We start from the raw sequence: 12,497 nt of genomic DNA, 5'->3' as shown, positions 1-12,497 counted from the left end.
AACATGAGTTTTGGAGGGGACACCCCAATTATAGAAGGTGGTGAGCACCATTTACCATTTACAGAAAAATCTGAAGTTGAGCCAAAGACCTTAACACTGTCTATAAATCAATGCAGAACTTCATTTCATCTTAGCAGAAGAAAGTCCCGAGATAGCCTCTCTGGAAAGTATTTTGAGAAGCTGAGTAGGCTTTTCTAAATAAAGGTAGGGGCCTTCTGCTTCTGTTTTCAGTTCCCAGTTTCAACAACAGCCAGGACGCTGCCTTTCTAAGCTAAATAGACCACTGAATTTGGTTCCTCAAAGTGATCTCCTCTAATTCTCTGCCTTCGAAGAGAAACATAGCTCTCAAACACCAGAGGCAACCAGGAGCACAACAGCTATGTCCTTTCCTAAAACTGAGCTCGATGCTGTCTTCCTTATAATTACTCCACTGGTAGGCACAGTGACAAAGCAGTTCCCTAACTATCTGAGCATCTAGTACTCCTCTAGAGATTACACAGTTCTTCAAAAGCAAGCTCAGATTTAATTTGCTTCTCCTCTCCCAGAATGAAGCCTCTAAGACCTGATGTGGGCAGGCTAGCACTTCTACCTCCTATTTGCTTACTGTTAAGCATTATAGATCTGCCAATGCTGGGGTCCACTCGGCTCCCCCAGCTTACCCCAAGGAAAATGACTGAAATCCCACAATATAATATCATCACTTTATTCAGGAGGTAATCAAATACAATATAGAGCTGACACTGAGAAATTATGCATAAAATCATACAAATCTGCTTGCTACATTTTCTAGAAGGGGTTCAGTCATGCAGACAAGAGAAACCAGGAGGGTACCTAAATGACTGCCATTTGAAGCAACCATCTCCACACTCCCTCGTGATGAAGGCAGCCCCAGGTGAAAATGGTCCTGTTAGAAGGGAAAGTAGGAGGCAGTGGCTGTGTAGGAGCCATGTTTCCTGGCCCTGCCAGCACTCAATGGTATGCCTTGTTGAACTCCTGGAGGGCCCAGCGCTTGTTCTCGGTTGCCTGCTTGAGTTGGGTGTACTCTTTTACCAGCCTGTCAAACTCCTCCCCAAGAACCTCATAGGTGTTCAGGACCTGTCTTGACTTTTCCATGTCTTGTTCTTGTAGGCGAATGGCTCCCTCCAAACGGTCCCTAAGAGCCCAGGCAGAGAAGGTACAATATAGGCATTTCGTTCCTCAGAAAGTAGACAAGAATGGGAACATTTTTATTTATTTATTTTTGAGACAGAGTCTCATTATGTCGCCCTCAGTAGAGTGCCATGCTATCACAGCTCACAGCAACCTCAAACTCTTGGGCTCAAGCAATTCTCTTGTCTCAGCCTCCTGAGTAGCTGGGACTACAGGCGCCCACCACAATGCTGGCTATTTTGATGTTGTTGTTGTTTAGGAGGCCCAGGCCAGGTTCGAACCCAGCACCGGTATATGTTGGCGCCCTAACCACTGAACTATGGGCAATGAGCCAAGAATGAGAATGTTTTTATTTTTTACAGACAGTCTCACTTTATCGCCCTAAGTAGAGTGCCATGGCATCACAACTCATAGCAAGCTCCAGCTCTTGGACTTAGGCAATTCTCTTGCCTCAGCCTCCGAGTAGCTGGGACTACAGGTGGCCGCCACAACGCCCAGCTATTTTTTGTTGCAGTTTGGCTGGGGCCAGGTTTGAACCTGCCACCCTCAGTATATGAGGCCGGCACCCTACTCACTGAGCCACAGGCACTGCCCCAGCGGTATTTATTTATTTATTTATTTTAGACAGAGCTTCAAGCTGTTGCCCTGGGTAGAGTGCAATAGCATCACAGCTCACAGCAACTTCTAACACCTGGGCTCAAGTGATTCTCCTGCCTCCATCTCCCAAGTAGATGGGACTACAGGCCCCTGCCACAACACCCAGCTATTTTTTGTTTGCTGCCGTCATTGTTGTTTGGGGGGCCTGGGCTGGATTCAAACCCACCAGTTCAGGTATATGTGGTTGGTGCCTTAGCCACTTGAGCCACAGGCGCCGAGCCAATGGGAACATTTTTAAATGAATGTGTCTGGAGAGTATGGGAAGCATCTGTGAATAGCTATACAAAGCTTTTGGGAATTCTCACCTAATGAGACGGTGAACTTCCACTTTCTCGGCAGTGTAAGTGTCAGACAAAATCTTTAGTTCCTCCTTCCTGACAGAGGGAGAAAAGAAATATTAAGTGGAAGATACCTGACAGCAGCAAAGTTAGGAATGGACACACTGTCTGCCCATAGTCAAAGTGTGCAGTTAGCAGTGATGGGATAAACAAGGTCACTTTGAATCCCTGAGCAATTGATCTCAAAGTAAACCACGTATTTCAGAGGGCTGTAAAAGAGAAGACTCAAGAATGTTGAGAGCTTTTGGGTAATCCAAAGGCTCATACTACTGTGTGACATTTACTGGATACATCCACGGTTCTTAGCAAGGTGGGAGAGGGAGGGCTGGTGTGTGACAGAACCCCTTACATCTACAGGGGTCACGACTCACCTCAGCTTAAGGATCATGGCACTGCACTTGATTTCCAGGTACTGGGCATTAATGCGGTCTAGCTCAGACTGGGTTTTCAGCCGGTGTTCCTGAAGAAGCCTCTGTAGCAAGGTGAGGCAGCGGAGAAGCACCTGAGCCCCCAAGGGGAAAGAGGAAGAAGGCATCGAAGGAGGAAAGATCAGAAATCCTTGGCTTACCCAAAGCTGTCCCTGGGTTCAGGGTAAAGGAGTGAGGAGTCTATCCCACCGCCCTGATAAACCTGAGAATACGTGGCACTCTTCTTTTCCAGAAGCACCATCTGCTCCTTCTGCTGGCTCTTGGCATCTTGGCACTGCTGCTTCTCACCCGCCAAGACCTCTGCCAGTTTCCACACCTTTGCTGCCTTCAGGGTTTCATTGTCAGAATCTGGGCAAAGGGACAGAAGACTGACTGGAAAACCCTAATTGCCCCTTTAAGGCTGTTTTTCAGTGCTCTGATTCTATATCTAGCTCTACAAATTCTTTTTCTTTTTTTTTTTTTTTTACAGTTTTGGCTGAGGCTGGGTTTGAACCCACCACCTCGGCATATGGGGCTGGCGCCCTACTCCTTTGAGCCACAGGTGCTGCCCTAGCCCGACAAATTCTGCCTTCTTCCAGGGTTTTTTCTGATGTCCTATTAGAAATGTTGCAGTTCTGGGCAGTGCCTGTGGCTCAGAGGGGTAGGGCGCCAGTCCCATATGCCAGAGGTGGTGGGTTCAAACCCAGCCCTGGCCAAAAAAAAGAAATGTTGCAGTTCTCATAATTTAGTTCTCTTCCTTCATACCTTTCATAAGGACCAATTCATATTTGGTCCTTAATTCTTAAGTCATAGAAATAAAGAGGAATACCAACAAGCCTGAACTTTCCTCCCTGTGCCATTTAGATCCTGAGAAGATAGAACTCATCCTTCCCTGCAGCAAGAAGATACTCCCACTTGGCATCTTGCTGAATAAAAGAAGTCCTTACAAAAATCCCTGTGTTTTTTTTTAAATTAAATTTTTATTCTGCACCTAAATGATGAAAAACTTTATTCTGCATCAAGGTATCTGGAAAAAATCCCTGTTTTTATTCCACAGACAAGGAAACTAATAAGCATCTCTGATGCTTCTAAGCTTTTGTCCAAAATCTAAAATTCAAATATGTTGTTCTCAAAAGAGCAGACAAGGAACCCTGAAAGCCAGCTGTGAGCATAACACAGGGAGCTAGCACTCACCTGAATTGGGATCATGGAAACAAAGCAGAGTGAAACATTTCTTTTTGAGCTGCTCTTCCACTTCTAGCTGGAGTCGAGCTCTCATCCACACAAAGTCCTACAGAAGAAAAAAGAACAATGCAAATAGATTGACAGACTAGGAACACCAATGAATACATGATGATAACCTCAATAATAACCAAAGAAAATGCATTAAGAGTCATCAAGGAAATTCATTTTTTGCATATCAAATTAGCAAAAAATAAAATGGCTGTCAAGATCCTATGTTGGTGATAATGTGAGGAGCTACGAGTCCTGGAAATATTTTTTTTTTTTTGTAGAGACAGAGTCTCACTGTACCGCCCTCGGGTAGAGTGCTGTGGCGTCACACGGCTCACAGCAACCTCTAACTCTTGGGCTTACGCCATTCTCTTGCCTCAGCCTCCCAAGCAGCTGGGACTACAGGCGCCCAGCCACAATGCCCGGCTATTTTTTGTTGCAGTTTGGCCGGGGTTTGAACCCGCCACCCTCGGCATATGGGGCCAGCGCCCTACTCACTGAGCCACAGGTGCCGCCCAGCCCTGGAAATATTTTTCTGGAGAGCAGTTTGGCAGTTGGTACCAATATGTTGTATGTGTGTATGTCCTGACCCAGGGGGTCCCACTTCTTGCACCAACACTAGGGAAATAATCATACAAAGGCAAAGACACATGTGAATATGTTCACTCAGTATGGTTTCTAACAGGAAAAATGTGGAAATAACCTTAACATCCATCAGTAAAATAGCAAATCATGTACATCCATACAATGGAATTCTAGCAATGTTTTAAACTGATGATACAAGAAGAGTGACCACTATTCTTGTGCCTAAACACTGTGGTAAGAGTGCTATAGGAGGCGGCGCCCATAGCTCAGTGGGTATGGCCATCGGCCACATACACCCAGGCTGGTGGGTTCAAACCCGGACGGGGCCAGCTAAACAATGATAACTGCAAAAAAAAATAATAATAATAAAAAAAATTTAGCCGGTCATTGTGGCAGGCACCTATAGTTTCAGCTACTTGGAAGGCTGAGGCAAGAGAATAGCTTAAGCCCAAGAGTTTGAGGTTGCTGTGAGCTGTGATGCCACAGCACTCTACTGAGAGTGACCCAGTAAGACTGTCTAAAAAAAAAAAAAAGAGTGCTAGAGGAGGTGTCATCTTATTTATATTTATTGACTTGAAAATAAGTCCAAAATATATTATTATGTGAAAATAGAGTTATGCAATCTGTATACAAGCATGGAATATATAATACCATTTATGCCAAGCTATTTATAACAGTATTGTGATCCTAGATGTAGTATTTCAACTTTTACTTGCATCTGTGTAATGTTTTGCTTATTTGAGTTTGACTACCCTAAATGTATATCATTCTTACAAAAATAATAAAGCTTAACAAAAATATGTTCAAGATATGGGAGAAATTAACCCATTCACTCCTTTGGTCTCAATATCTGCCCACTCCCAACCTCTGAGGGTGGCATGAGTTCCAGAAGGTCTGCTTTCTCCAGCCCCAGCAATGGAGGTATTTCCTTCTCTTGACTAGGACTTAACAGCCGTGTCAGTTCAGTCACAAGTAGCCGTTGTTCAAGGGTCTCATGAAACTGAGAGAGAGAGAATTAAAAAGAAGGGGGTGACTATAAAACTTCTTCCACTCTACCTCTTCCATCCTCATGAAGCAGTTCTTCACACATGTTCAAAGTCTTCAAACATGCCATCTCTTCAAATACCTCCTCAGCTGCAAGTGCCTTCACCTGTCCAGGTTCTATTTCAAACCCTGACAATAAATCTGCTCCTTTTGCATTTCTTTTGATAATCCATTTCTCAAAGTTTCTATTTTTCCTAGATCACATCATCCAAGCCACAGTTGGCCTGGTCATTCCTACTGGTGGTAAGTGAATCCTACTTCATCTCTTCTGCCTTACCTTTTTGTCCTCAGAAGTTAAATTTGTGTCTTGTGTCTTCACATAGTAATCTACAAGCAGCTCTTGAATGACCCTCTGTAAAATCTCAGACCTTAACCATGTTGTCTTATGCAGTCGAACTTCCTTCCATACCTAGAAAACAAAAAAATCCCAAGTAAGAACCTTCCCCTCAGGAGGATTTTCCCTTCTTCCTATCCTCTCTTCTCCCAGGGCCCTTACCTGAGCCTGCTCCTTTGCCAAGGTGAGGCTTAAGCCAGTCTCATCCACATGCTGTGAGAGACTCAGAAGCAGCTTGCTGAAGTATGGGTTCTGTAACAGGTCCTCTTCACTCAGGTTACAAGGAGGAAGCTGTTTGCTGCACACTTAATGGCATATCCCCCACAGGGACAGAAAAGCAAAAGAGGTACATAATTGAGCATAACTTAATATTCACTTCCTCCACATTACCCAGAAACCTAACTTTTTTTTTTTGAGACAGTCTCATTATGTCACCCTCAGTAGAGTGCTGTGCTGTCATAGCTCACAGCAATCTGTGACTCTTCGGCTTAAGCCATTCTCTTGCCTCAGTCTCATAAGTAGCTGTGACCACAACGCCAGGCTATTTTTGTTGCAGTTGTCATCATGGTTGTTTAGCAGGCCTGGGCCAGGTATGAACCCACCTACCTCAGCATATGTGGCCAGCGCCCTAACCACTGAGCAGCGGGCACTGAGCCGAAACCTAGGTTTTTTGTAAGAAAGGTTTCTAAATCAAATAAGATTTAAAAAAAAAAAATTCTACAAACCAGAGGCTATACTTTGTTATATACAGGGATTCTAGTCCAGAGGGCATAAATATAGAATAAAACTAAGATCTTAGAAAAAATAAATGCAGTAGGTAAATATTAGACAAAGAAAAGAAGAATAAGGAAACTTGGCTCAGCGCCTGTGGCTCAAGCAGCTAAGGCACCAGCCACATACACCTGGTGGGCTGGAACTGCCAAACAACAGTGACAGCTGCGACCAAAAAATAGCCAGGTGTTGTGGCAGACACCTGTAGTCCCAGCTATTTGGGAGGCAGAGGCAGGAAAATCACTTGAGCCCAGGTGGAGGTTCTGTGAGCTGTGATGCCATCGTGGAGGTGGAGGTTGCTGTGAGCTCTGATGCCATCGTGTTCTATCCAGGGCGACAGCTTGAGGCTCTGTCTCAAAAAAAAAAGAATAAGGGAACTCAGCCTGGCACAGTGGTTCACATCTATAATCCTAGCACTTTGCGGGGCTGAAGCAGGAGGACTATTTGAGCTCAGGAGTTCGAGACCAGCCTGAACAAGGGTGAGACCCTGTCTCAACTAAAAATAGAAAAATGAGAAGACCTGGTGGCAGGCACCTGTAGTCCCAGCTATTTGAAGGCTAAGGCTGGACGACTGCTTGAACCCAGGAGTTTGAGGTTACTGTGAGTTAGGCTGATGCCACGGCACTGTAGCCTGGGCAACACAGTGAGACTGTCTCAAAAAAAAGTGACCTTTAAGTAGAAATCACCACATTGCCCAAAATGCCTCATTCACTCAGAATTACTAGAGTTCTTAAGGGGAACAAAACTAGAGCTCTTTTTTTTTTTGTAGAGACAGAGTCTCACTTTGTGGTCCTCAGTAGAGTGCTGTGGCACCACACAGCTTACAGCAACCTCCAACTCCTGGGCTTAGCGATTCTCTTGCCTCAGCCTCCGGGGTAGTTGAAACTATAGCCACAACGCCCGGCTATTTTTTTGTTGCAGTTCAGCTGGGGCTGGGTTTGAACCCACCACCCTCAGTATATGGGGCTGGCGCCTTACCAACTGAGCCACAAGTGCCGCCCAAAACTAGAGTTCTTAAGGAGAAAAAAACACATGTGAATTTCCAACTTTGGATGTGATTCCCTAGCTGGATAAGTGAGACTGACAGAAGGTATACCTTAGAGTAAGTAAAAAAACTAACTAACCAATTCTTATTGTAAGTAAAGTAGCCTCTGTATATGCAGAACAGCACAAGTATGAGAAAAAGTATAAGGACTTGGGATCCTCTGATTATTCCCTATGCTCAAGGGGCTTTCTTTCCAATCTGTTTTCCCATTCAGTCTCTGCTGGGGTCTTTTACATGTATTTACCAAAACACTCACATTTTCATTGATGTTCTTTGGAACATCATACCCAAAGTCCTTTTAGAGAATACTGACTGAAGGATTTGATATGGAAAGAGTAAAAATGTAGAAAATGCATATTCTTGAAGAATTCGAGATATAGAAAGGACTTGAGATATGGAAAGAAGGATCTGAGATTTTGGAGAATAAGAGATGAGAAAATTCAAGACACAGGTAGGAAAGAAGCCTTGAAGGAATTTGCTGGCCACTCTTATCTTTATGTTTGCTAATATAGCATGAGAGCATCTTTTTTTTTTTTTTTTTTGTAGAGACAGAGTCTTACTTTATAAGAGTAAGAGTGCCGTGGTCTCACACAGCTCACAGCAACCTCCAACTCCTGGGCTTAGGCGATTCTCTTGCCTCAGCCTCCCGAGTAGCTGGGACTACAGGCGCCCGCCACAACGCCCAGCTATTTTTTTGGTTGCAGTTTGGCCGGGGCCGGGTTTGAACCCACCACCCTCGGTATATGGGGCCGGCGCCTTACCGACTGAGCCACAGGCGCCGCCCAGCATGACAGCATCTTAAGTTTTTAGTTTATTGCACAAGCAGATATTGAGCCAACACTAACATGAGTTGGTGTAATCTGTTTTCCAATAAGAAAGTATTCAAAAATCTCCATGTATTGTATTCAAAAATCTCCATGCCTCTGTGAGAGAAACCATACTGGTAAACATTATAAATCCTTTTTATTATAGAAGGCAAGAACCTGGACAAGACCTCACTGGATAAATCATCAAACCTTTTGCAAGGGGCAGTGCCTGTGGCTCAAAGGAGTAGGGCACTGGCCCCATATGCCAGAGGTGGCATGTTCAAACCCAGCCCTGGCCAAAATTGCAAAAAAAAAAAACTTTTGCAAACAGCTACTCTTACCTTGTTGAAGTATTTCCATCCCTTCTGCAGTTGAGCAGAGATCCCCAGATGCCATTTGATTTGCTTGGGATTCTTATCTATGCAATCAAGTGAAAAGAAAACAAAAAAATGAATAAACAACTGGTTGCTCCAGGTGAAACTACCTTAGGAAGGAACTTCAGGGATGCCTTTTGTAGAGGGCACAACTATATCACATATCTAGGGGCCCAAGCTCTTATACAGGGTATCCCAAAGGTTACCCTACATACATACATAGAGAAAAGGGTAAATTGTAGCTAAATGTACTTTCATTTATAAAATACTAAATACAAAATTTTACAAAATGTTTCTCTGTTGTGTTAATATATATTAAACATATAAGAGTTTGTATAGGTTTTATCAACAGACTTACAAGTGCCAAAACATTTTGTATTCTAAGCACATAAATGTGTCCATTTGTTCCAAGCTGTCCAAAAGGAGTCTCCTACAAAGGAAAAAAACTCCAATTCACTAGAGTATAAACAAGAGGATGCTCACCATCACCATTATGTCAGTTAAAACTGAGCTGCTACTTTGCCAGTTATAAGTGAACTGCAAAAAGGGAAAAAGAAAAAAATCAAAGTCTGCTTTCCTTCCCCCCAGTCAAGTAACTCAGCTATCAAATTCCATAATAGTTTTTTTGTGCTTCCTTAACTTGTCCTTTCATCTAAGATCTGCTGTTAGTTTTTGATCATTAACTCTAGAATCATACTTCAGGAGTGACAAATTATTCCACTCTTGAACAAAAACAACTGGTTTTCACATAACAGCATTAGCAAAAAGCACCTGGAGGAAAGAGCATAACAAGAAGACTGACAGTGAGGTCAGTGCCAACAGAGTACTGTAATGCAAAGATATTGTTAATGTGGCTGTAGCTGGGGATGTGAGCTGTGGGTGTTTTGCCAGCACATGGAGTACACTGAAAAGAATGACATCAACAAGGGGAAGTCAGACAGATAAAGTTTGGACACAGGAGACAAAATTTTTCCCCAGACATTATTTTCTGTGTTTGTATTCCACCCCCTCCTCTTATAGGGTATCAAACTCCAAAGCCCAGCACAGCCTCCCCCAAAGCAGAACAGACCTTGAAGGTTATTATGATTTAACACTTCATATTCACAGAACATTTGGTTTACTCACTCATTTTATGAGTTACATCAAAGTAACTACTCATTTGTTTTGTGACACGGTTTAGAGGGGGACGCTTCCAAGGAGGCAAAATGGTAGGACTTAATTTGCAGCCCTCGGTTCTGTGTGAATTTAAGGGAAATTCTATTTTAGTGCCCAACTTTTTTTTTCCACCTGCAAAACTGAGATAACGACTCCTGCCTTGGATGAAACATTAAGAATTAATAACACAATTGACTTGTCAACAAAAGTCACTAATTAAACTCAGGGTCTTAACAATTCTGTTTATCGTTGATCTAAGCCTGCAAATTCAGTTTTGCACGCAAATTTTGCATATGGCAATCAAGACCAGCCTAAATTTCAAGAGCTCAGCTGTTCTTCCCTTCCTAGGGTAAACTGCCCACTTGGGGTTCCCTCCCTTTTTAAGGGGGGGGCGCTTTTCTTTACCCTTTTTAAAGGTTACAGGGCGTGAACGGCAATCAAGCTCTATTCTCCACCCTCTGCACTCGGACGTGTTAAAACGCTGCTACAGGGACGCAAGCATTAAATGTTCTGACTCAGGCGTCTTTTAAATTCTTAGAGCTGTCTTTACACGCTGCACTGAACGTTAAATTGATTTTACAGGTATTTTCACAAGATGTGACCCTTACAGGGCCCGAGATGAATCAAAATGCAGAACGGGCTCTCCGGCGCCTACTTCCATTCTGTCTGGGCGGCCAAGGATTCCCAAGGGCGAGGACCGCCGTGGCGGCCGGAGACCGGGGGCTGGCCATATTGACTCACCCCGCTCTCCTCCCCGCAGCACCGCCCGCCCAACTTCTGAAGCAAACCTGCACACCCTGGGGCAGCTGAAGCAACCGAGGCACTGCCGAGGAGGCTGAGGCCGGCTGGCCGGCAGCGTCTACACCGGGACCCTGCCTGCGCCAGGGCTCCGGAACCTCACACTCCAGCCTGGCGCAGGGGCTGGGGGAACCGAGGTCAGGGGGCACCGCACAGGAAGGCCCAGGAAAGGAAGAGGCTGCAAGTGCAGAAGAGGCCGCTAGGGAGGGAGGGTGGGCGGGGCCTCACTCGAGGCGGGAACGGCAGGCCCCGCCCCTCGCCAGACGCGCGCTCCTGGACTCAACCGTCCGCCAACCCGGGTAGCCGAACCCAGCCTGGGGAAAAGAGCTGTCTAAGCCAGGCTGCTTTGCCCTTTCTCTTTAGTCTCTCCACCATCGAAGGGCAAATGTTGAGAAAGTGGTAATAATCGCTAACATTTATTGTGGGCCCACGCTGAGTCAGGCACTGCACCCAGGGTTTTGCTTGCCCTACCTCATTCAGTTCTTACAGTACCCTGTGAAGAAGTCACTATCATACCCGTTTTACAGAGGGGAAAACTAAGGCACAAAGAAGTTTAAGGTCGCCGTTCCCAGGATGTAATCCTGTCCCGGTGGTGCTCTGAATCTTCCCAGGCCGTAGGCATACTACCTTCCCGCGCCCTGCGGGCTCCTCTCCTGGGCATGGCTTGCCAGCCCAGTGCTGCGCTTGGCACTGTTCACAGACCCCCTGTTCAAGAGGTCAGCTTCTTCTTGAGTTTCCTCCCCCAGGCTCCTCTACCTCCTCCTTTATCTTTTATTCTTCGTTCACTTATGTCCTAATCTTAAACCCAACTCCCACTCCCCACACATCCTCTTTTTTGGAAAGTTGACTGGCATCTAGTCAGGAGGTGAATTATTTTTAAAAATAAGAAAATCCAGGGCGGCGCCTGTGGCTCAGTCGGTAAGGCGCCGGCCCCACATACCGAGGGTGGCGGGTTCAAACCCGGCCCCGGCTGAACTGCAACCAAAAATAGCTGGGCATGGTGGCGGGCGCCTGTAGTCCCAGCTACTCGGGAGGCTGAGGCAAGAGAATCGCTTAAGCCTAGGAGTTGGAAGTTGCTGTGAGCTGTGTGATGCCATGGCACTCTACCCGAAGGGCATAAAGTGACACTCTGTCTCTACAAAAAAAAAAAAAAAAAAGAAAATCCAGGTGTGGTGATGACTGTTAGGAGGCTGACACACAGGCAGGAGGGTCGCTTGAGCCCAGGAGTTCTAGGTTGGAGGTTACAGTGAGCTATGATCCAGCCACTGCACTCCAGCCTGGGTGACAGAGTGAGACTCTGTCTCTAAAAAAAATAAAGAAAATATTTGATGCTAAATTGCACTAAGATATAAAATCGCTTGTATCAGGGAAGCTGATAGCCTAGGGTGGTAGGGAAGGAATCTCAGGGATAGGATGTTGGGAGATGGAGAGTTCCACCTCTTTAGCATCAGCTAGAGACTTCTACTAGCATACTTGGAGAAATGGTATGGTCCAGCGCAGAAATGTCATATCCTTGATCAGCTCATCAGCTGTCCCCGTTCATGTTTACTATTAGAGTACTGCTGTCATTTTCTAAGGCTTTTAAAAATCATTTATGCTTCCTCAACTCCGTAGTGCGGCAACATTAAATATCAGGCATAATGTCCCTAACAAATGGCACTTGGAACAAAACAGCAAGCATGCTTTGGTGACTCAGAGCTGATCGGAAATCTACTGAAGTTTTCTCTTCCAGATTTGACAAGTTCTCTAATATGGTACTATTTGGATTTGGCTAAAGTACTTGGGGAATGAAGAGGTGAAG

The 12,497-nt window shown here is 45.0% G+C and overlaps 1 protein-coding gene across 9 annotated transcripts; it reads right to left on the bottom strand.

Annotated features, from left to right (window-relative positions):
• Window positions 1–686: 686 nt before the first annotated feature.
• On the bottom strand, window positions 687–10,858 carry HAUS4 (HAUS augmin like complex subunit 4). Of its 9 annotated transcripts, XM_053596209.1 has the most exons (13): window positions 10,695–10,856; window positions 9,869–9,978; window positions 9,102–9,173; window positions 8,711–8,787; window positions 6,763–6,867; window positions 5,910–6,052; window positions 5,691–5,822; window positions 5,235–5,369; window positions 3,746–3,842; window positions 2,775–2,920; window positions 2,516–2,646; window positions 2,112–2,180; window positions 687–1,153 (listed from the first exon to the last, which is right to left on the bottom strand). In XM_053596209.1, the coding sequence occupies exons 4-13, from the start codon at window positions 8,763–8,765 to the stop codon at window positions 970–972; spliced, it is 1,197 nt and encodes a 398-aa protein (XP_053452184.1). In that variant the 5' UTR covers window positions 8,766–8,787; window positions 9,102–9,173; window positions 9,869–9,978; window positions 10,695–10,856; the 3' UTR covers window positions 687–969. The 9 variants fall into 9 exon arrangements, with proteins under 9 accessions (XP_053452184.1, XP_053452181.1, XP_053452182.1 ...); XM_053596206.1 differs by lacking the exon at window positions 9,869–9,978 and having other exon boundaries at window positions 10,640–10,858; XM_053596207.1 differs by lacking the exon at window positions 9,869–9,978 and having other exon boundaries at window positions 10,687–10,858.
• Between the last annotated feature and the right edge of the window lie 1,639 nt (window positions 10,859–12,497).

The sequence above is a fragment of the Nycticebus coucang genome, chromosome 6 (genome assembly GCF_027406575.1).
Source record: "Nycticebus coucang isolate mNycCou1 chromosome 6, mNycCou1.pri, whole genome shotgun sequence".
Taxonomy (NCBI): domain Eukaryota; kingdom Metazoa; phylum Chordata; class Mammalia; order Primates; family Lorisidae; genus Nycticebus; species Nycticebus coucang.
The sequence above is the reverse complement of the archived record's forward strand: the minus strand, read 5'-3'. Positions and strand labels throughout refer to the sequence as shown.

What these genes read in the sequence shown, in the direction of transcription:
- HAUS4 (XM_053596206.1), bottom strand. Translation starts at nt 8,765, where the DNA reads ATGGCATCTGGGGATCTCTGCTCAACTGCAGAAGGGATGGAAATACTT. An exon ending in GATGGAAATACTTCAACAAG is followed by an intron (nt 6,868 to 8,710) that starts GTAAGAGTAGCT and finishes TTTTTGAGACAG; the next exon opens with AGCCTCAAGCTGTCGCCCTG. An exon ending in GAAGTTCACCGTCTCATTAG is followed by an intron (nt 1,154 to 2,111) that starts GTGAGAATTCCC and finishes CTGGGCTCTTAG; the next exon opens with GGACCGTTTGGAGGGAGCCA.